This window comes from Cydia amplana, chromosome 16 (assembly GCF_948474715.1).
Source record: "Cydia amplana chromosome 16, ilCydAmpl1.1, whole genome shotgun sequence".
NCBI classification, from domain to species: domain Eukaryota; kingdom Metazoa; phylum Arthropoda; class Insecta; order Lepidoptera; family Tortricidae; genus Cydia; species Cydia amplana.
Genome location: NC_086084.1, coordinates 3,413,076 through 3,437,817, shown reverse-complemented (window position 1 = coordinate 3,437,817; position 24,742 = coordinate 3,413,076). Strand labels below are relative to the sequence as shown.

The following is a 24,742-nucleotide window of genomic DNA, read 5'->3' as shown; positions in this document are numbered from 1 at the left end:
AATGGCGACATAATGGCGACATAACGGCGACATAACGGCGACATAATGGCGACGTAACGGCGACGTAACGGCGACATACTGGGACAAACATTAATCAGAAAGTACCAGGATACCATGACTGAGGAAGAGGTTATTTGCCCCGTACCTATTAGCGATATGCAACCGACGACCAGTGATTTATTAAGACAAATGTTTACCAAAAGTACCAGGCTACCATAACCGAGGAAGAGGTCAAAAGTCGTAAAGTTCGATGCTACCAAGATCTATCCCTTTCACGCTTGCGTCTTAGAGAAAGACGGAGATATTCTCAATGACGTCTACGCACACATTCACAGGCAATAATCGGGTAGTCAGTTTGAGTAGACTAAATTGTAATAAAAAGGAACGCTTTATGACCCCTCTACACGCACGAACCTGCAAGCATTATTTTACTTTGGGATACTTTTAGTCTCTTTCCGAAAAACACTCCTGTGTGGAAGTATTCTACGTTCACCAGTAGCAAGCATACTTAAAACATAGCGGGAAGTTTAAAATCTTAGGAGTTTTGGACTGTTTGTATTAACGCTGTACTAGGAGTTCAGACTTCAATACGACCGAACGTCACGCTGTCAATGTCACTGTTATTCTAATGCCAAAAGTTCACATATTTGGGTTAGTTTCAACTTGTGATGGTTATTTTACGCAAGTTATTAATCTAAATAGCAAAAAATTTATAGTGGGTTATATATTTAACGAGACCACAAGTGGCAAAATATGAAAAAGTGTGCTTCTAGTTGTAATTGTTACACTATCCATTGGAATCATGTACGAAATACGCGACTGAAGGGGATCTTAGTATTCAAGGTATTTCTTTCTAGTTTGTGTGTTTTGTAATGAACAAATTAGGTTAATACTAGGTATGTAATAGGCATACGACCAGTCACAGCGTGACATAGCCCAAACACTTTTTTCAGAAGAGGTTAATGTCCAGCAGCGAAACGTACCTATAAATATGCTGGTGATAATGTTACATTGTCACTATTTTTAACACACCCCGGCGGTATATTGTAGGTTATGTTATGAACTACCGCACAGAAGTGCCTATTATGACGGACACGCCTGTCAAACCACTGTACGTGCAAATGGCCAATGGGCCATTATATGGTCCATTTGACCATAAACTAGCTCCAGTTATGAAACATGGCACTTTCAATTCGTAATATTCGTTTCCAAACATTATATAAAGTAGGAACTTCGTTTTTGGAACAATGTGCATTGTGCATAAATTAATTGTTAGTTATGAACATTTATATAATTTATGTGTATTGCTTTAATCGTTTGTTCTGCTAATCATAAAATATAAACACGCATCATTTGAATAGAGCGATTTCTTCCTTATATCTTTCACGTAATCATAAAATAATAGTACCTTAGTATTTATCTGTTGCCTTACCTTATTTACATACCTACTATATACTAAGGTACATTGGGATAACTTCGAAAGCCGGTAAGTAATTAAAGAAAACTACTTCACTTATTCCGGACCTGAACTGACGTTATTCCTCTGACGTCTGACGACTACCTCTATCCCCAAACAGTCACTAAATTAATCTATAAGGATGTTCATGCGGACGAAAGGGGTAAGAAAACTTCACCTACCCCAACCCTGACGTCACCTTTCGCTTCACTTCCACTATCCCGCGCACTCCGGCGCAGTCCCCAACCGACCGCGCACCGACTCACGCGCACCGTAAGTGAACTCTAGTGCTGTGACAGTGATGACAGTGTGCTGAAGCTTGCATTGTGATCATGTTGAGGACAAGGGGTGATAAGATGATTGGTAAGTTATAGAACATTAAGGATATAAAATTAATTTAATTTTAATTAAGGTGTGTGAAGTTAAGGATGAGTTTTTAACTAAATAATAATCTAAGTGATTTGAAAGAATAAGCGGAGTAAGGAGTTAATTCGGGATTTAAAAATAATTAAATTTACAATAATTGTACTTAATTATATATACAGTGTGGAAAGATAAGTCGGGCCCTGGAGGGAAACTACCTTAAATCCTTAAGCTGGCTAATTTTACTTAAAGGAGATATTCCTTTATTTTTAAAAAGAAACAAAACTGCATTCAAAGTATTTTTCTTTTTTTCTTCAATTTGGCTTGTCTAAAAAAATCTTGAGTACTAAATATTAGATTTTATGGATATTTTGTACGACAGACGAGTTTAAGACCTAATGTTTCTTGGAGAAATGTTATCATTAACATTAACTGTATCGACTAGTAGAATAAAATTGCGAGTTTTTATTTTTTGGAATTTTTAGTCGGTTCGAGTCCCGGGCGAGGCAAGCGAGTTTAAAAAAATCTTTGAATGCAGTTTTGTTTCTTTTTAAAAATAAAGGAATGTCTCCTTTAAGTAAAATGAGCCAGCTTAAGGATTTAAGGTAGTTTCCCTCCAGGGCCCGACTTATCTTTCCACACTGTATATAGGTACGCTATAATTATGGCTATTATAGTTATGGCTGGCTGGCTCTGCTTCCGATGATTATGATGGTGGGCCGGGATAACCCTGGACTCCTCTTGAAATGGGCCTGGATAACACTGGACACCTCTTGATTTGCGAGCCGGGAAACCCTGGACAACGCTCTTCGATCTTCGCTCTTCTTGATTTCTCGTGGTTTCCGATTTTTGATGTTGGTTGGTTCTTCTCAGGTTGCTTCTTGATTCTTGATAAGCTGGTTGGTTCTGACTGCGTGGATTGGTGTTGAAAAAGTGGTTCTACTTTTTTTCCTTTTCTTGCTTGATTTTTCCTTCTTTCTTGAGTGTTAGTTCCTTGTTGGTTCACTGGTCTGGATCGCCATCAGATATTATAGGTTTCTTCTATGGTAAGTATATTGACGAACAGAGTCGGGTGAGGAGTTAGTGGAAGTTAAACACCTTATGTGTGCTAGTATAAGAACATTCTGAACGTTTATTCTCTAAATGCCTATTGTTTTATACACGTTAGGTTTCGCTGACACAAGCAATATGCGTTTATGTCGCAGTAAACCAAAGCGTTACTGCTAAACACTAAAATTGGACATTCACCACATTACAACACAATAAGTTTTATTATAACAAAAAAAACATTAAGCAAGCACGTAGAACAGTTAAAGACATTTCTGACGATTATGACCATTTGAGATATAACTAAAATAAATTATTAAATATTAAAACTTAAACGATACATAGCAATGAATAGATAATAAAATATATAGGAAGGAAATCCGCTACCGTAACTTATGGTTTCCCTGTAGTAAGTTTTCCAAAAGAAAATGCTCACGCGCCGTGTCTAATGGTAAGTCAGCGCACGGCGCCCAGAACACCAAACTGTCGCTAATTAGAAAAGGAAGCGAACTAGAAAACTAAAACACTAAAAAATCTAATCTAAGAAACCTACCGTACATACAAGACATCTGGGTGGTTTTTAAAAATACATAGGTTTACGTAGATAATGCTTAATTCATGCAGATACAGCTTCTGACATAATTAATTTAGATAGGGACTTAATTACTTGCAAAATTAAACACGGAGTAGGGTAGGGGCGAGCGCGGAAAAAAAATGTGTAAAGGGATAGAGTCGGACCAGGGGGCCGATTTTTGAATTTCGATCGCTCCAATTCGTCACTCGAAAATCAGTGGAAAACGGGGAAATGGTAAGTTTTGAAATACGTGCGATAGCAATTGGGAATCTAGTGGTATTGACCACTCGTTTTCAATTCTATTACTAGAATTTACATGCCTAGTAGTGGATATATTACTGAACGAAATACACGAAATCGAGCGCTCGAATTTCAAAAATCGGCCCCCAAGCTAATTCTGCATGGCATTCAACGTTATCATTATTTATTAATGTCAAAATTCGTTTATAATGACCCTCCCTCACTTTGATCTGTTCAAGTTGGTGCGAAGTTAGGTTAGATGGACTCTACATTTATTTTTCTTCTCAGAGGTGAAAACGGACACTAACAGTTAGTATAGGTATGTACTCGTAAAAAAGGTAAAAAAATACTCGTATCTTACTAAAAAGATGCAAAGAGTTGAAATGGCTCTATTCATATTCGAAACAGCTAATTTAGTTATTAATGCACATACTTAATTAAACATAAATGTAATTAATCATTGTTAATTTAATTTAAACATTAACGTGGAATATGTTAATCGTATGTTTATCCGCGCTTTGAAACGTTTCCATTAGCGACATTCATTATTACTATAGAGACCGATTAGAGACCTTTAATTATTATTAATTCTTTATTTCAGATTAATTTTATCCATAGAATTGTTAATTTGGCTTATGACTACTTAACTACTCATTTCATTTCTGAATTAGCCCCTAATTAATCGATTACAGTTACACCAAGCACCCGATACTAGAAGTACCATAACGATCGCGATCGCCGATCGAATCGTACAGTTAAGCACCGTTGTTGGGCAGTGGAGCATCCCGGACCTGCGCGCGCGCCTCGATCAACGAGCAGCCTTATTATTGTACACTTACAGAGGGGCTACCGCGAAAACCGATTTTTTGCAAATTGCGGGGATTTTCTCTGTCACTCTAATTACGCCTTCATTGGAGTAAAAAAGATCCCCGCAATTTACGAAATTTGGTTTTCGCGGTAGCCCCTCAGAGCTCACGCTAAAAGCCTTGCCAAGTGTGGTAACTAACGCGGCTTTACAACCGGGTCCGTGGGTTTGAAATCCGGCTTGTATCAAAGAGCACAACACAACAAAGGATAGGTAGATCAACTATTTCTAGTTGTTACTCTGCCCCGTCAGCCAGGCGACAATATTTAGTAGCACAGTTTGTTAGAAAGAACTCTTGTACCACGTTAGGTATAGGTACATAAGGTAAATGCAGGTATTAACGCCCCCCTTAAGGCTATTTTAGAATCGACCATAGTTTTTAAGTATACAGGTTGCCCTCAAGTATACTTTTCAATTTTTATATGCTAATATTATGTTTATAAAAGGTAATTACAAAGCTACCTGTACCTAAATAAAGGATTATGATGTAAAAATTAATTTATAAAGTTACTGAGTCGATTGTTACTATTGCCGACCCATAATAATGGCTGTGAAGCTATTAACGATTTTTAAGCAGCTATTTCCGATCGTGATAAGCTGATAAGAGAAAGTATGTGCCCAGCAGTGAAACTCATATATATATTTATACATATATGTATATACCTGGGCAGGTGTGGTGACATAGTTTCCATAGTGAATTATTTTAAAAATTTCTAACACTTTATAAGGTAAATATTTTATATTTCCAATATGAACGAAAATTTCTAGGAATTTTCACGCATTGCTTAAGATAAGATAAAGATAAAAGATAGTTTATTCAAGTAGGCATAATTACAATGCGCTTATGAACGTCAAATAAAGCTAGGTAGACCGGCTCCAACCCTACACCTCTGCCCCGAGAAGATTTAAATCCCCCCTCAATTGGAGGAGGGTATCCCAATATGGGACCGGCAACAAACTCGGCGGGACACATCTTTTCAAAAATAATTACATCTTATAATTAACATGCATTACGAGAAAATAAGGGAAAAAATACAATTTAAATTACTATAGAATTCATGCAATTATACACATAAGGTGTAATAGAAATTTGATTTAGAAAATATACATATGTACATGGAATCATACAAAATCGTAGCTCTTTCAGAAAACATATCAAATTCTTACAAAAGGAAAAGAAAATAAAGTTATTAAAAGAAATGGGAAAACATATTATATAAATCTGATTGATTATTATTAATTACCAACATATAATATTTGATGTGCTTTCCTGCTTACCTGAGCTGTGTCACCTATAACTCTATACATAAAACAATGTTTTTAATTGCTACTACTTTTTATTAGTTAGTTTCTGGTTTGGACCATGCATGTTTGTCTGTCAAGTAGTCCTCGACTCTGTAATAAGCTTTTAACATCAATGACTTTTTTAAGTAATTCTTAAGAGCTGGAAAGGGTAATCTTAAAGCATTCTCAGGTAACTTGTTATAAAAATGAATGCATTGCCCAACGAATGACTTTTGTACTTTACGGACACGAAACTTTCTGTTAGCAAGCTTATTTCTATTTCTAGTGTTAAAGTTATGGACATCAGAATTCTTAGTGAAGGAGTCTAGATTCTTAATAACATAAATAATACTATCATATATGTATTGGGAAGCTACAGTTAAAATATTAATTTCTTTGAAAAGTTCTCTTAATGATTCACGCGCTCTTAAGTTATATATAGAACGAATGGCTCTCTTTTGTAAGACAAATATAGTCTGTATGTCAGCTGCTTTGCCCCAAACCAGAATACCATATGACATTACACTATGAAAATAACTATAATAAACAAGGCGAGCTGTTTCAACATTAGTCAGTTGTCTAATTCTCCTCACGGCGTAAGCGGCCGAACTTAATTTGTTAGCTAGTGTTCCGATATGAGGACTCCATTGTAGATTTTTGTCCAATGTTAAACCAAGAAACGGAGCTTTATCTACCATCTCTAAGCATTCATTATTCAAAAGTATTTTAGTATCGACTGGTTTAACATTCGGCAAAGAAAATCTAATACATTTGGTTTTCTTAGCATTAAGAAGCAAATTGTTCATAGTAAACCAGTTAAACCAGTTAAACCAGTTAAACCACTTAGTTTGGGGAGATTGATCTGTGTCAGTTTGAGTGTGTGTATTTATAATAATGGGTACCTATCGTGTCACAAGAGTAAGTATAAAATTAAATTATATATCTACGATCGGTAATAGCTTCTTATAGTTACTACTATTACCGATCCCTTTGAATCGGTGATAAAATAAGTAATTTTACAGGGTTAAAATAAGAAAACTAGATGATGAAGTGTATGTCGGTAATAGATTTTTAAAAAGACTAATTGTTTGAGTTTATTCGGGTCCATAAAAATACTTGTGTTGGTATGTTATGATAATATAAAATAACGCAAAAATTAAATATTACGTTGTGGCCGTTACCGACTTACGGATCGTTGATAGCTGCTACAACTAAAAGTGGTGATGCTATCACCGTTCTATTTTAATTTAAAGTGTTATGGATTTCAATGTAATTTTTTAGATAAATTGTGATGTTAAAACAAGAATTTATAATTGAATTGATACATTTAGTAATAAAAGGTAAAGTACAGTAGTCAATTATTTCAATAAATGTCTTAAGCAGAAAAGTCACGTACTTACTTGAAAGTACAAGCGCCAGTACTACATAACCTGCGTCCACGCTACCCGCGCCGTAATAGACGTAATTTATCTTTTTTTCGAACCACCACTCAAAATAACGTTAACCTACCCGATACCCAAGGAACAAACGCTTGTAGAAGTCTACCTACCTACCGCTGAAATGGTTCTGGTATCGAAAATACATCTAATTACCTAAATAGATCGGTAATACCTGCAGTTTTTCGAGGGGTCGTTAATAGCTGCGTTTACCTTATATTATTTTCGTGCTAGGTAGATGACCCATTATGAATTTATTTAACTCACATTTATAGACGGGTCTAACGCGAAATTTATTCAATTACCTTTATATACCGACGTTTCGACACAGGTAGGGTTTCGGGTAGTTGCACAAATCTCTGTTTTGACATTTTGCTGGGACATCAGTTGGCCGCGACCATGACCAGTGAAACCTGTGTCGAAACGTCGGTATATAAAGGAAATTGAATAAATTTCGCGTTAGACCCGTCTATAAATGTGAGTTAATATGTGTTCAAAACGCAGGTTTTAAATATTATATGAATTTATTTATTACAAAGGCTTATATAACTGCCGTAAAAAAATTGTTTGGTTATTTTAAAGAAGTACCATAAAACCAGGGTTTTAAGAGTGACAAAAGAAAGTTGATTCCAAAGCTAGGTATTATAAGGAAGTCTAAATTACAAATTTATTATTCATCAGTCAGCAGCACTTGACACAAAAAGTTAATTTACTCGATCTTATTTTCCGTACGACGCACTCGATATACGATAGGAATCCGTCCATCTAAAGTAGGCCTTCATCATTTTAATAAGCTCGGATCCGCTTATCTATCGGTTAAGGTTAATAAGAGGATACTGAACCTGCCTGCTGGTAACCATTGCCTTTATTAACTAACGATTTTAAACCCTATTGCGATGTTATAAGGTTCTCCGATGGTATAGAATGTTGTTAGTATGATGTACGATTAAAGGTTTCTGAGCCATCGACCTAGTGTAATCATAGAGCCTGCTGTTCTTGAGCGAGTTATTATATTAGCTAATCGAAGGTGCAGCGTTATTAAATGAAACGTTACTGATGGAGAAAATAATTTTAAATTAATCACATAATGTCGTTTTTAAGAATGTATTAATTTAATAAAGTAGGTTTTCAGGGGTTGACAAAGTAAACATATTGTAGTGTCAAAGTACCCCGACCCTACGGTACCTAATTGTTAGTAATTTTATTTTTCCTTTTGTGGTACAGAACCCGGTCGTTAGCAGCCAAAATGACTAGCACTTAAAGAAAACTGTCTCTATCACTCGCTTTTCATTAAACACTCTAATATCAAATCAGGCCCAGGGGGCCGATTTTTGAATTTCGATCACTCGATTTCGCCACTCGAAAATCGGTGGAAAACGGCGAAATGCTGATATTTGAAATACGAGTGATAGAAATTGGGAATCTATTGGTATTGACCACTCGTTTTCAATTCTATTAGTAGAATTTACAGGCCTAGTAGTGGAGATATTACTGAACGAAATACACGAAATCGAGCGGTCGAATTTCAAAAATCGGTCCCCTGGGCTGCCAGCTCGTAGAATTAGATACGAAATTCGTATAATGGATTTTTTTCGTATCTATTATGTATAGGTGGTCAATCGGTATAATTGGATACGAAAAAAAAACACCGATGTCAAACTACTGACAATACTTCAAAAAACAGTGTGTCAATTCTGAAAATACAATTTAATGGAACCGTACGTCAACGTCAGAGGGGCTACCGCGAAAACCGAATCTCGCAAATTGCGGGGATCTTTCTCTTTTACTCCAATGAAGGCGCAATTAGAGTGACAGAGAAAAACGCCTGCAATTTGCGACATTCGGTTTTCGCGGTAGCCCCTCTGGGCTATAATTGCGAAAATCAAAGATCGCAAACCGCGGGCGTCCCCCTCCGTCACCGTTATCACGCCTTCATTGGAGTGAAAGAGAAATTTGCGAATTTCGGTCTTCGCGGCAAGACCCCTGTTTTTAAAATATCGATTGAATATTAATCGATTTTTTTTATTGTGTTCTCGTATAATGCAATCGAATTTCGTATAATTCAGGCACTGGTTCGTATAATCGAAAAGTATGTACTGGCAGCCCTGCAAATCACGTTTCTGAAACAACAATAAACTAACTATTAGGTCAAAAACAAAAACAATCCCGAATCCAACAAAGTTCCGTCGTTCCGTGACTATTAAGAACAGAAGCAGTGTTTTTGACTTTTGTTCAACGACAAAGACAACGGTGTTCAAATTTCTTTGCATAGAAAGCAAAGCGTGATCGATTATGTCTCTGGTTTCACTTTTATTATTCTGATGCCGTTCAATATTTGTTCGCAGTTTAGGGACTACAACAAAGAGTAGTACCTATAATATGACTACAATGAGACGCCGGAACGGAAGACGAAGTCATCCTTTTCCGGTGATCTTTTGTTTCTTAAGACGAAAGTGGAGGACCCGCGCGAAACCGCCTTTTCATAGAAACGTAGTCCTCATTTTCCTCTCTGGATATTAACATTATTGAAAATATTTTGACACAAATTGTTGCACATATATTATATTAACCACAGCAATGCCCCTATGTTTGATTTTTTCGAATTTTTAATTATTATAAGAGTTAGAAGCATTTAAAAATTTGTGTTATATCTGTTTTTCGCTCCCTAGTTTTTACATTCATCAAAAAATCTAAAAAAGTCAAACGTAGGGACATAGCTATGGTAAATAAACATCAAATTATGTAAAAATATTTTCCATAATGTCAATATCCAGAGAGGAAAATGAGAACTACGTTTGTATGGAGAAACGGCCGTCCCCTTTCCTCTTAAGGCGTGTGGACATTGTGGTGTCACTTTTGGGGCCCATTTTTAAAACGGTGTTAAAATTAGTATTTAGCCATTAAAAATCAAAGTGATAGGTCTAATTGTGTCTAACTGTGTCACATTAAATTGCGGGGTCGTTGTTGCCGCCACTCCATCTGTCAACTTAATTGGCATCTGTTATTTTATTAAATTTTCAGCTTACATTTATTTTATTAAATTGCGGAAGTCTCGGCTCGCGGCTGTCGTACACGCAAAATGTTTCATTTTAAGTGACAGTTCGCGTGAGTTTATCTTCATCAAACTTACATGCATTTGGCTTGTTTATCCCCTAAACACATCAATCTTTGCATTTATAAACAAAACACGCGAAGAAACAACGTATTTGCGTGTGACTGAAAACAAATGACTAATGAAGTAATGAACTACAGAAAAAAATGCTAACTACTTTAATTAAGGTTGTTAATTGAAATAAAATTAATTTGTGTATTAATTATGAAATTAAATACACGGTTTCCGTGCCAAAAGAAACAAAATTTTTGAGTGGGTAAGTATAACAAACTTATTGAATATGAAATGTTCAAACTAACAATTCAATATTTTACAATGAACAAGAGTTATACCTAAGTATAGCTACTTAATATTGACGGTTCATTAAATTCGATTTTATTTTTAAGAATTTGCGCCGAGCTGAAAGTAGTCGGCTAAAAAATAATCAGTGATCATTCTTAACAACTCTAGATAGTTTTTACCGTTTTTACCATGACATTCAGAATAACACGGGATATTCTAATATCAAACACAAAAGACATAATTAAGTATACTTCTTTTTTTGGGCAGTCAAGATTTGTTAGCTGTACGTCCAATACGCAGTTCGTCCAAATGATATTTCAATTCGCATTTCGTCCAACACGTATTTGGTCCAACATGCATTTCGTCCAATAGCATTTCGTCCAACGCGTATTACGTCAACACGTATTTCGTCCAACAGCAAGTCGTCCAACATGGATTTAGTCCAACACACATTTTGTCCAGTAAGCATTCCGTCCAACTCGTATATATGTAGGAGTCTTGTCAAGAAAAATATATACGCCTCTCATTACTGCAGCCACGGGTCATTTTATGAAAATTCGAACCGTTTCTCTCAGTTACGTACGCCTTTGTACGACACACCTGTGCGTGAGCGGCGCGTTTTCGTGAACCTTGTAGGAAGGCACGAAGGTTGACATTGAGCTTTGGGCTGTAGCCGCACGCGTCAGTTGACGTATTTGGCGGTCAAGGGGTTTATGGAATGGAAACAAAGATTTATTAATTGTCGAACGAGCGAGCGAAGCGAAGTTCTTCCAATCAACTTGGAACACACGGCTGGCTAGAGACGCACGTCCCGGCATTTCGATATTTCTTGACTGAACTATCCGAGGATAGTTTGTTGCGCTATAACTAAATATAGTATATTTGTTCTAATTCAAATGAAATTAGGTAAACGGTAATTTTACTCAAATGGTACCTTTTCCCTGTCACTGTCACAGATATATGCCACGTTCACACAACTTCACATGAACGCGACATTTCCATGCATTCCCTGCGCAAAGTTGCCAGCTCGCTCGCAAATCAAAGGGTCTACCGCGAACACTGAAGTCCGCAAATTGCGGGATTTTTTTTCTGTTTTACTCCAATTGGACGTTATTAAAGTGACAGAGAAAAATGCCCGCAATTTGCGAATTTCGGTGTTCGCGGTAGACCCTCAGGATGGAACTGTCGCATATTTGTTAATCAACATTACGTAACGAACGTCAATGACGAATTTCACATGCTCAATGTGTGTTGTGTAGGTATTTATTCTTATCCTAGTCTTCCTTAGTCTTATCCCAGAGAACGGGACGAGCTTCCACTAGTGAAATTAAAAAGTCGACATCTAAATTGTCAGTCATTTTTGTGCATTAATTAGCACGTGAGAACTATGCAACAGCAAGTGCTACTGCACGACGCCGTGCCGTTACACGGTAGCCGGCGCCGCACCGTGCACATGTGGCCGGGCCCTAACAACTCGTTAACGGCTCCGACCGTGGGTCCCAGTAGCACCATATCATCGGCGTAGCTGATATTATTGACCATTTTCTCATTTCCCATATCCTCTTAATAAACGAATCACGAAATAGACGAACTCCGTAATGATGAATCGCGAAATGGACGAAATGCAGAGTGACAAATCGCGAAATGGACGAACTGCGTATTGACGAATCACGAAATGGACGCATCACTTATGGACAAACTGCGTAGTAGACGAATGGACGAAATGCGATTTGGACAAACTGCGTATTGGACGTCCAGCTAACAAACCAGACACGCGATTATCATTACCTATTCTTCATTAATTGCTATCTGCACTGAACATGGAACTTAAAAAATACAGGCTAATCTGAATAGAGCGGTACGGGTAAACGATCTGATTTCTATGCTGTTGGGAAAGGTATTTATGTAAAGTAGGTATTCACTTAGTGGGTAGTGTTATTAATACATAGGTACCTAGCAGGTACATTACTATCAGCAGGACATGTAAATTAGCGATCGAGGTTCGAAATGAACTGAACCAACTTTATTTATTATCAGGTATCAAAAGAATAAGATCATGTATCACACATCATTATGGGCACCTGGGTAACTTAGTAACTTCTGGTGCTGACTTTACCTATCTATAGGTACCTATACCTCGGCCTCGTAATGATCTAATAATAAAATTAACCAAAAAAATCTAAAACATTTTTAAACTCGGATTGAATTTGTACTTAAACTGTTTATACGACAACGGTTTCACAAACTTGAATTTTTAGTCGCTATTGGCGACATGTTTCGGGCCAATAGCGACTAAAAATTCAAGTGAGTGAAATCGTTGTCGTATAAACAGTTTAAAATATGTCTCACGAAAGTTTAATATCGATGAATTAGTACTTGTACACGGAGACTTTCTACAAAAAAATGATCGAATACTAATTAAATTAAATGAAATTAAATAATAAATATGAGAATCTTTCAAAGTTATAATAAACTGGCAAAAGTTGTATAAAAATGCGTTATAAACCGTCTTAAAGTATTGGTTTTAACTTTAAATGTGTTGTAGTTTAAAAGGCAAAGCAGGCCTCAACGCTCGACACATGATGTTGACATAGATATGTTACCGTAATAGACGACAAGAAAATGACACTAACCACGCCTGCTTCATGTAGCAGAGACGATGAAAATCGTTAATTAACTAATTATTAGCTTTATACAGTCGTCTAACCATATGCACTTATGGTTATTATCTACTCGTACTAGCCTCTGCCGGCGATTGGTTCATGTTGATCGTTATTCCGAAATATTTTGCCCCTTTCCACAACCCAATACAACAACGAAAAATACAGAACGGATAAAATCCAAGCACCTATCTATTAGATTTTGTATTAAATTAGACTCCGCACACACAAGTGACCAGCAGTGCGAAATAAAGCCAATTTTCTTCGATGCGAGAATTTCAGCTATTATGATATTTACGTATGATCATACCCCGGTTTGACGGTTTCAGTTTGGTTTAAAAAGTGTGAGGACAAGTGAAAGATACTATAAGTCGATGTCAATTAAATTATGACGTCAGACAGTCCTTTAGGTAAATTTAAAATATTATACATAATTGCAGAATAATTGCTTCATCATCATCATATCAGCCTTTTATCGCTCACTGCTGAGCATAGGCCTCTCTTCGAAAAATAATAATAGTAATTGCATATTAATGAATACGTAAGTAGGTACGTATGCAAGATAAGATTTTTTTCACTGTCTTCGACCACAAAGTACGCTTGTTTTAAGCGGCAGAGTTGAAAAAGTAAGTAGGTAAGTAACTTAAATTTCGCCTCAATGTAACCTTCCACACGTGAACGCGGGCTTAGGTACCACAATTATTAGAATCAGCCAATGTTTTAATTTCTCCGGCACTTTCGTTCGGAAATAGGGTTAGTACATAGAAATAGATACTGTATTTAGACGTGGCCGCTTTCTAATGCTATGGGTAGTCCTCCGGCAAAGGTGGGTCGCTCGGATGAGTTGTGAACAGTTGTAAGACTTGTAAGTGAATTATAACACATTTTCTTATTGAGTTACTGCGTTAGATATCTAGCTAGAATCTCAGAGCTGTAGAGCTAGCATATAACTAATTACATACTGTAGTTAGATGTCTGAGAAAAATGTTCTAGACACAGGGACTATGCTAGAGTCTGCGTGGAAAGAGAAGAGTCGTGGAATATAAGCGAACCAATACATTCTATGACTCTACTCTTTCCGCACAGACTCTACCTACTGGTTAACATTAATATGTAACTTAGATTTTCATATACTCAAAACAATTAACAACGAGTCTTATTTCCATAAAATGTAATCAGTTTTCATTCTCCTCGAGAATATAAAAATAACTTGATAGTTAGGCATCTCATCAAACAAGTAGTAAGACATACAAACACACATAGATACGTAAGAGTATATTTTCAAATACACACTTAAAAAATACTATCCGTTCTCGCCAGTCGGGTAACAAGTATAATATATCATGCAAACAATCTGATGATTATATCTTAAACACCATTTACAGATATAATCTTCATCACCACGTACAAATTTTAATACGAGAAATTTGAATAAGTAAACCAAATAGTACAAAATGCCTGCCCATTGTACATTCGACGTCAAAGATATGTTTACACTTTTTCACCTTACCACTTTGTAATAAGGCGAAAAATGTATACATATTTTTGACATCGAATCTCCACATCGGTGAAATAACGACATATCTTCATATGACGTGCAGTAAGCCGAGACTGTTTTGCCAACAGTTGTGTATTGTTCGATGTTAATCAGAGTTAATTGCCGAAGCGCCTTTTTCGTTACACTTTCACTGAAGGTCTGATTAATGTTAACCCTTAAATAGTGGATCCATGGTAGGTATGCTTATGCTGACATTTTAATAGATATGTAACTCAAGTTATGTGGTTGATAGTTACGACTGTGGAGTAGGGAAACATTATATAGGTATTATCAATACTCGTTTTAAATATACAAGATAAATAACAGGATAGTACTGTATATTTAGTTGTACAAGCCACGCACTGTAAAATCATAGCAGCGATCTATGCAATGGCTTTTATCGTAGTGAAAGAAACTCCTTAATTGCACTCTCTGTCTGCATCAATGACACGCGAGCTATTTATTAATTAGGAGTATTGTGACAAGTGAGACAAGCCAATAGGCTCACGGGAAACATCATTCCACTCAAATCAATGCAAGCGTTTGAATCCGATTAATTCCGATCTTTTCTTTGAGCTTGGCCTGACATACTGCCATGTACATTTAATTACCTACACATTAAAGGTAATGTTAATGTTTTAGGCCTCTGTTTTTCCAAACATTTTCACTTTCACTAGCGGTACGAGTTACATTTAAATGGTAGTAAGACAGCCCTTAAATAGCATCTAGCGGTAGTTGACGCCTAATAAAGGTACAACTGTCAACATGTGATGTGACGCAATTTATGACGGGAGTTATGGCGACGAAACCGTAATGTGCGTCATTGTGAAATTTAACGACGGTTATAAGGGTTTGTGTAATGTAACACGTTTTATAGTGTCGCCACAGGTTTACAGGCAGGCTTTAATCGGCATAAGTTAATTTTTTGGGTTCCGTACTCAAAAGGAAAAAAACGGAACCCTAATAGGATTACTCGTGTGTCTGTCTGTCCGTCCGTCTGTCACAGTCAAAGCCTAATATTTTCTCCGAAACTACTGGACCAATTAAGTTGAAATTTGGCACACATATGTAAGTTTATGACCCAAAGATGAACGTGTAACGTAAAAATAAATGAATTTTAAACATGGAGGCCATTTTTGGGGGGTAAATAAGAAAATTAAAAAATAAAGTTTTTCAAACTATATCGTGTTACATATCAAATGAAAGAACTCATTGTAAGAATCTCAAATATATTTTTTTATAATTTTAGGATTAATAGTTTAGCAGTTATTCAAGAAAATAGACAAAAAATGACCATTCCCCCCTTATTTCCGGAACTACTGGGTCTAAAATTTTGAAAATATACACAAAATAGTTCTTTACCTATAGGTGACAGGAAAACCTATTAGAAATGTGCAGTCGAGCGTGAGTGGGACTTAATGTACGGAACCCTTGAAACGCGAGTCCGACTCGCACTTGGCCGGTTTTTTTTGTCTTTCATATGGCAGTGAAGAAAAAGCAGAAACATAAGATATACACCTACGAGATAGAATAAATTAGATTTTAGGGACTAAACTTAGGGAAGTAGCTTCCGAAAGTTATTTAGGTATTATTATAGCCTGGGCAAAAATGTTCATAGTTATATAGTACCTATATACTCCCGTTAAATATATGAGTAATGAATGAGTTACTACGCCCTTACTAAAAGATGAATTCACCCTTAAAAATACTCAGCTGTGAATTCATCTTTTTCTCCAAAAAAAAACAAACAGTAGCAGTCAAAGAGCATAAAGCTTTAAAGTCCAATACGCACTGTAACTATGACACGGTTTTTTATTTTATTTTAGTCAATCAAATAACTTTCAGTGATATGCGTCAGTCAACGTTTTTCCAAGTCAACAATGTATTGAGAGCTTCGTCTTTATACATCTCGTCGCTGGGTTCTACTGGAAGCCCTTATAAGCAAAGTTGCGTGAAGAAATAGAGCGCGAGTACCGGTGTCCGATGAGACGGATCGACCACTCCCATTGCCCATGGCAGCGTAGCTCGTAAACCGGTCACACCGGTACCACGCTTCATTATAATTAGATTTATTTAGTGATCGGTACCGGTAAACTAGGGGGTATTTTGAATTGCAGGCAGACATTGATAATCTATTTTCGTTTTCTCAACGCTTTTTATTATTAGGAATACATACTCCTGTTAAGGTTGCTCACCTTATCATGAAAGAGGGGTACACTACATAATTCCGAAATATTTTATGCAGAATTTTAGAATATCGAATTTTATTATTCCGTTTTTTAAATGCTCGATCCATTAAAATTCCGACTGTCGTAATTACGAACGCTGAAAATCACGAAAGTGCATATTTCCGAATAGCAAAAAAGACGATTTTTTTAAATTCCGAATCACATAATTCCGAGTATAAAAATTCCGATTGTGATAAACACCGAATTATCATTGACGATTTTTGAAATAACGAATTCCGAAAATTTGAATTCCGATTTGACGTGACTCCTATTTTAAATATCCCCATTTTCGTTCGCTACGTAGCGTTAGCGATTGGCATGTGTGGCGAGGGCTGCTTCCCCTCCGCGCTTCCGGCTTTTTACATACTCTCTAGGGGTAGGACAGACAAGACCACGTGGATAGTGGGGTGCTCCGATTCGGATTTTGGTTAGTTAGACTTAAAATCGGAATAGACAAATTCGGAAAAGATATTTTCGGTTTTTTTCTAAATCGGAACTTTAAGCTACTAAATCGTCCATATGAAAATCGGATTTTAAGTATTCGGAAATAGCACAGTCGTGATTTTCTTCTTTCGTGGTTTTCAAAGTCGTAATTTCGATATTTCGGACATATACAAAATCGGGATTATGAAAATCGAGGTTATGAAAGTCGGAAAAACATATTTCGGAATATTTGGGTGTTCCCATGAAAGAGTCCTTGAGGCCTACTACCAGATTGTTCAGAATGTATGTAGTTATTTTGAATTTGATCATAAAATATAAATATAAACAGACACAGCCGACGGTCTTACCGCTAATAATTATTCAATCTCAGCTGAATTGTGAGAAGATTTTAAAGTTCCTAAAAGTATGCGTACCTCTTAAGCCCATTAAGTGCTTAGTAAGTTAATAATAAATGCGCCTCCTACCTAACCTAAGGCATCATTACCATTTTCACCCATTCAAAATAAGTTTGCAATGTCACGACCACTTTCGTTCGTTATACACCTGACGGTCATAAACGTCGATCAAGCTTAACCATGGATTAAGTTGACAGTGAGTCAACAAGCACATACGGTGTATACATACATTAGCTACCCGAACATTAACGAGCTGGCAGACTACCGTGAAAATTGAAATTAGAAGATAAGTTTTCCAAATGTCTCCACCTCATACACTCTTTATATAATATTGGGGTTACAAATTTATTTAAGTACTTACATTCACGTAATTTGGTACATACCCCCCGAAAAGGGATTAGGACGCCTAAATTTTGATAGGACTCGGCAGATCCTCATTTCTAGTGCCAAGATAAAGGTCATAAACAAAGTTTCATGGATGTACATATTTTTCCGCCAAAATATGCTATTTTTCCCGTACTATTTATAAACTTGGTCAACCAGATCTTGACAGTAGAAAAAGGCGGCAAATTTGAAAAATGTAGGCGCGAAGGGATATCGTCCCATAGAAAATTTTAATTTCGCGCCTTTTTTTACTGACAAGATTTGGTTGACGAGCTTTATTTAGATTAAATATAAAAAAAACATATTGTAACATAGAGAATGGAGAATGACTGCCTTTAAATTCCTATTGTCCCCATCAAATCCCATCACATCGATAACGGAACAAAAATTACGATGGTTGTTTATTATTGAAGAAAAAACTGATATTAATTTTATAAATACCCCTGGCGTTTCGAATGTTCCCTTGCGATTGGAACTATTATCTATGTACCTATTATTTGGCATTGCCTTGTATGCATTTTCAAGTACCGCAATTCAATCAATTCCCGTCTCAAAGGAACGCACTACACATCAATCAAGGATCAAAAACAAAAGAAAGTGGTCACGTACGAGGAAAGCGAGGGTCACGGGCGCCGCATGGCAATGAATGATCCGTGACGTAAGGAAAGTGAAACCATCCGTCATACGTGATCCAATTGGGTGGCGCGTTCAATGGTCAGTGGATGAAAATATAACGTTTGCCATTTCTAGAGCAGAAATTGAAAGTGACATTATAATATTTAAAACTTTCACGTTTTGAGCACATATAAAACAGTGTGCATGCATAGACGATAACATTATGTTTTGATACAAGTGACATTTTATATATGTGCGTGAAGTTAGTCATCTTTTTTTTTATTTCTATGCCTACACGTTTAAAATCGAGCTAAACAACAATAAAGTTTCACCTGTATCTATGAGTTATCTGGCTTCTTCTGGGTGCTACGACAAATAACCTGTGACATATAATGAAAGTAATAAGCGCTACATACTATGATTTATTAGCTCATCTAAGGTACGGTGCAATGTTCAATAATGAAATTACAGTTTTTGCGGCCACGACAATTGAAAACATCATGACGTCAAATTATTTATCGATATTATTTTCATATTAATACTAGCTGTTGCCCGCGACTTCGTACGCGTGGATTTGTATATTGGTGGTTATATATTCTACATTAGCTTAGAATATTATGCAGCAAAATATTGCAGTAGGACGGTTAATCATTTGTTAATTATTAATATTATACAACGCATGAGACTTGTCTTTCACAACCTACGAAGTTTCTAACACCTAACTAAATAAAATTGTTCTCGACATAATCCCTCTCAAACCCCTTAGAAGATTTTCATGTCCTCTATTTACCTAACTACCTATTTACGAAGTTTGAAGTAAATAAAATTTGAACCCTATATAAACTATATAAAATTTCAACCCCTTTTAAACCATTTTAGGGGATGAATTTTAAAAAACGCTGAAATTACTTTTCTTGTATTCTAATAATATGCCTCTGTACAAAGATTCAAGCCCGTTCTCACAAAAATGTTTGAACTCCATACAAACTTTCAACCCCTTTTTCACCACCTTGAGATATAAATTTTCAAAGACGCTGAAATTATTTTTTTTCCGTTTTAAAATAATACCTTTTTATGAAGTTTCAAGTTCCTAGCTTAAAATAAAATTTGTACCCTGTACAAATTTTCAACCTCTTTTTAAACCTGTTAGGGGATGAATTTTACAAAACGCTGAAATTACTTGTATTGTCTTCTAATAATATCCCCAAATACAAAGATTCAAGTCCCGCGCTCAAAAAAATTTTTGATATCCATACAAACTTTCAACCCCTTTCTCGTCACCTTACGGGATCAATTTTCAAAAACGCTGAAATTAGTTTTCTTGTAAATTTAATATCTATTTGCAAAGTTTCAAGTTCCTAGCTTAAAATGAAATTTGCACCCCAAGACGAACTTTCATCCCCTTTTTAACCCCCTTAGGGGTTGAATTTCCAAAAACATCGCAATTACTTTATTTTGTAATCGGCTATTATGCCTTTCTAAGAAGTTTCAAAGCATTTGTTATGGATTCAAACTTTCAACCCCTTTTTAACCCTGTTAGGGGATGAATTTTACAGAACGCTGAAATTACTTTTCCTGTCTTTTAATAATATCCCCAAATACAAAGATTCAAGTCCCGCGTTCAAAAAAATGTTTGTATCCATACAAACTTTCAACCCCTTTTTTACCACCTTACGGGATGAATTTTCAAAAACGCAGAAATTAGTTTTCTTGTATTTTAATAATATATCTTTTTACGAACCTTCAAGTGCCTAGCTTAAAATAAAATTTGAACCACATACAAATTTTCAACCTCTTTTTAACCCTGTTAGGGGATGAATTTTACAAAACGCTGAAATTACTTTTCCTGTCTTTTAATAATATCCCCAAATACAAAGATTCAAGTCCCGCGCTCAAAAAAATTGTTGATATCCATACAAACTTTCAACCCCTTTCTCGTCACCTTAGGGGATGAATTTTCAAAAACGCTGAAATTAGTTTTCTTGTATTTAAATTTAATATCTATTTGCAAAGTTTCAAGTTCCTAGCTTAAAATGAAATTTGCACCCCAAGACGAACTTTCATCCCCTTTTTAACCCCCTTAGGGGTTGAATTTCCAAAAACGTCGCAATTACTTTATTTTGTAATCGGCTATTATGCCTTTCTCAGAAGTTTCAAAGCATTTGTAATGGATTCAATCTTTCAACCCCTTTTAACCCTGTTAAGGGATGAATTTTCAAAAACGCTGAAATTACTTTTCTTGTCTTATAATAATATCCCCATATACAAAGTTTCAATTCCCACACTCACAAAATTATTTGATCTCCATACAAACTTTCAACCCCTTTTTTACCACCTTGGGGGATGAATTTTCAAAAACGCTGAAATTAGTTTTCTTGTTTTTTAATATTATACATTTTTACAAAGTTTCAAAGTCCTAGCTTAAAATAAAACTTGTACCCCATACAACCTTTCATCCCCTTTTTAACCCCCTTAGGGGTTGAATTTTTCAAAATCGCTTCTTATCTCTTGTACACTTTATAAATGCAACCTAGTGTGCAAATTTCAACTTTCTAGCTTGTGTAGTTTCGGCTCTGCGTTGATGAATCAGTCAGTCAGTCAGTCAGTCAGTCAGGACACTTGCATTTATATATATAGATAGATAGATAGATAGATTAAATTGACGAATGACGATCGGTCCCATTTTTCATATGTTCAAAAGTCTTAAGTCAAAAGTTCCTAGTTTTAGTTTCAAGACAAGAAAAAGAAAAATCTCATGTTCTTTCCGAACAGCCTCTATGGGAAAACTTAAAAAAATAGGAAGGTTTTCAACTGTTTTTGACACAGAACAACTAGAATGGCGATGCGAGCAGGGTACGTGTCGCCGCGGGGTTTTGAGCAAACGCTCGCATGCTACTCGCCCGCGCTGACCGAAAATGAAGTAAACATGCCTTTTTGCGCCACAATAACGTTCAGATTAAGAAGCCAGACGTCAAATCTGTTTAAAGGAGGCGTATCCATTCACCACGCACACAAGTTTTTACTACCGTTGCGCGAGTGTTAGTAAATGTGGAGAGGAACGAGCGGCGACACCGGTTCCGATTCCGATACTAACTGTGCGCGATAGCCATTCTAACCTCTTTGATATGTTCTGTGGTTTTTGAGTTAGCCAGCATCTTTTGATGACCTGTGACAGCAAATAAGGAAAGTGAAAAACGTCACATATGATTTATTAGCTCTAATCTAAGGTCGAGTGCGGTGGCCAATAATGACATTACAGATTTTGCGCGACGCGGGGCGCCTCGCGAACATTAACACTAACTAACATGACAAGATAATGTGTGTATAAAGAAAGCATTAGTAAATCAACGGACAGCATTATCAACTTTATGGGGACTGGTTTAAGTTGATATTCGTTGTCGTCAATGTCAAGATGATTGTTAGAAATATACTTGCTGTATAACTCAGTAATTAACGGAATTTTTGATTTAATATCGGTTTCCGACGATGTCGTAACAAGAACCAAGCAGACTTAACTTTGCTGACAATTGGTACAAAGAAGTAGTTTAAAGTTTGACTTAGTCGTAACTATATAGTAGGTACCTATGGCTATACCTATACTATAGGTACTCATGCCTGCTTGATTTATTTAATGTGACAAACATTAAAATAAAATCACGTGTTACTTAGTAGTAACTTTGCAGTTTGCGAGAAAGTCTAAAGTTTAAACACCATTTTGCTAAGAAAAGAGTTCAACGGGCGGACGTCTCAAGTAGTCAATCATTTCTTGTTGTTGGAGAGAATAAATTATTATTTTTTTGTATTTTAATTTAACAATTTTCATCAAATATTTTAATGAACTATTAGGACGAAGAGATCCAAAAGTTGTACAACACCACTGAATGTAATAGTTATTTGTACAACAAGAGATCAAAGTTTGATATTTCTTCGAGTGCTTATTTTGAGTCCCGTGCAAGCGAAAGATTCTATAATAGATTCACGAGCGTAGCGAGTGAATCTAATTTAGAATCTTGAGCGTAGTAAGGGACTCAAAAGCGCACGAGATGTAAATAACTTTGATCTCGTGTAGTACACAACATTTTTCACCTCAGCAGTGAGAACATATTAGAGAACCCGAAAAATGTATTCCTTCTTCATCACTTACCTCTATTCACTCATGTTTTCTTAAGATATACCAACAATTAAATTTTCACCTCAGCAGCTCGAACAAGGGTACTTTGCTACTTAAAAACAGTGAGCAAAATCGGATTTTGCTCACTGAGTGAGCAAAATCGCATTTTGCTCATTTTGACCCACTCAGTGAGCAAAATGCGATTTTGCTCACTGTTTTTAAGTAGCAAAGTACCCTTGTTCGAGCTGCTGAGGTGAAAATAACATTAAAAAGTAAAGCTCGGTTGAGTCTAATTTCTATTTCATATAGCGATTAGTAATAAACTCCACTGTGTTGTCATAAACATAACTATAAGTTACAAAATAGGACATGTTCAAACATAATTTATGTTGAGCAAACGTGGTAAGTAGTCCACCACATATTATACACCCTGATTATACACAACGGGACTTCTTACACAAGGAAGCAATTGACAACGGCCACAATAGCCAGAAATTACGCAAATCCGATGACTACCATTCACATGGTCCTGCCCTTACACAATGCAATGGCACTTTTACTTAATGCAAAACATACACAATGACTACACATCTTCCCAAGCCCGTCTATGGTTAGTTAGGTTTTTCGAACGAAAGTGAGCAATCGATTGTGCTGTGAAACGCGGGGTTGATGAACGAGATGTTTACTTTTATAATTCGTTTTTGCGTCGGATTAGCCGTGAAATTACTTAATTGTCAGAAATTAGGTATACTTAGAGTAGTTTTTAGTCGGAGCATTCCGCATATAAAAAAAGAACTGTGAGCAAATTCGACAGAATCTGCAGACAATTTGGCTACACGCTGGAACGGCAGTGTTCATGAGAAGCCAGGAAGAATGACGAACGTTCGGCGTTATATTTTAAGAGTGAATTCATTATTCATTCGCCCCTTTTCAAGATAGATAAGGTCTTGTCGGTGTTATAGATCTTTTAAAGATCTACTAGTTAGTTGGACTTAGACATGTTGTTTCGACCGTAACATGCCCCTTTCTTCACACGTTCTGCCTGCATATGCGGTGCCTCATACATATTACAGAGTGATTTAATTAACCCGAATCAATATTGTACCTGTAAATTTGTGTATACAGAAATAACTTAATTTCATGACTATTATTTAGAATTTAGAACACAATAATTAAAAACTCACTACTATATGTTACGACAGTATCCCATGTGGAAGTAAAATAAGGCAATTAGCCTATTGCACCACAACCATATATAAGTATGGCACGCGTACGTTACACGCAGTTATATAAAGCTATTGTTTAGTGTCGTGACGGTGGCTGATAGCTATCGTGTAGGTAATTCGCGTTTGCCTCATATGCCCCATTTCCAGTGGCGCAGCGTGAACTAATCTAGCCGTGGGCGAAATCGCATCTGCGAGGCCCTTTTGTTTCACTCTGCCCGAAGGGGCTTCGCGCGAGGCCCCTCTTGGGGCGCGAGGCCATGGGCGACGGCCCACTTCGCCCACGCCTAGCTACGCCACTGCCCGTTTCCATGAAGGATAAAGCCGAGCTGGCCACATAGACAACATGCCAATCGCTAACGCTCCGTAGCGAACGAAACGCAACTGTCAATATGTCACACAAAGCGATTCGATGGCGAAGCGCAATCGATTGTCAACTTGGCTAGGCCGCCTGGAGCACATAACAATCGTTGATAGAAGATGCCA

General features: G+C 36.5%; 2 protein-coding genes across 2 annotated transcripts in view; both read left to right on the top strand.

The window, feature by feature from the left end:
* The window catches only part of LOC134655403 (putative phosphatidate phosphatase), a 214,056-nt gene that overhangs the window by 126,598 nt on the left and 62,716 nt on the right, over positions 1 to 24,742 (top strand). The gene's annotated exons all lie outside the window — the stretch shown is intronic.
* The window catches only part of LOC134655268 (adhesive plaque matrix protein-like), a 37,342-nt gene continuing 14,287 nt past the window's right edge, over positions 1,688 to 24,742 (top strand). Inside the window, exon 1 of the mRNA XM_063510717.1 lies at positions 1,688 to 1,819. Within this exon, the coding sequence (XP_063366787.1) occupies positions 1,789 to 1,819 (31 nt within the window). The 5' untranslated portion in view covers positions 1,688 to 1,788. The remainder of the gene's footprint in view (positions 1,820 to 24,742) is intronic.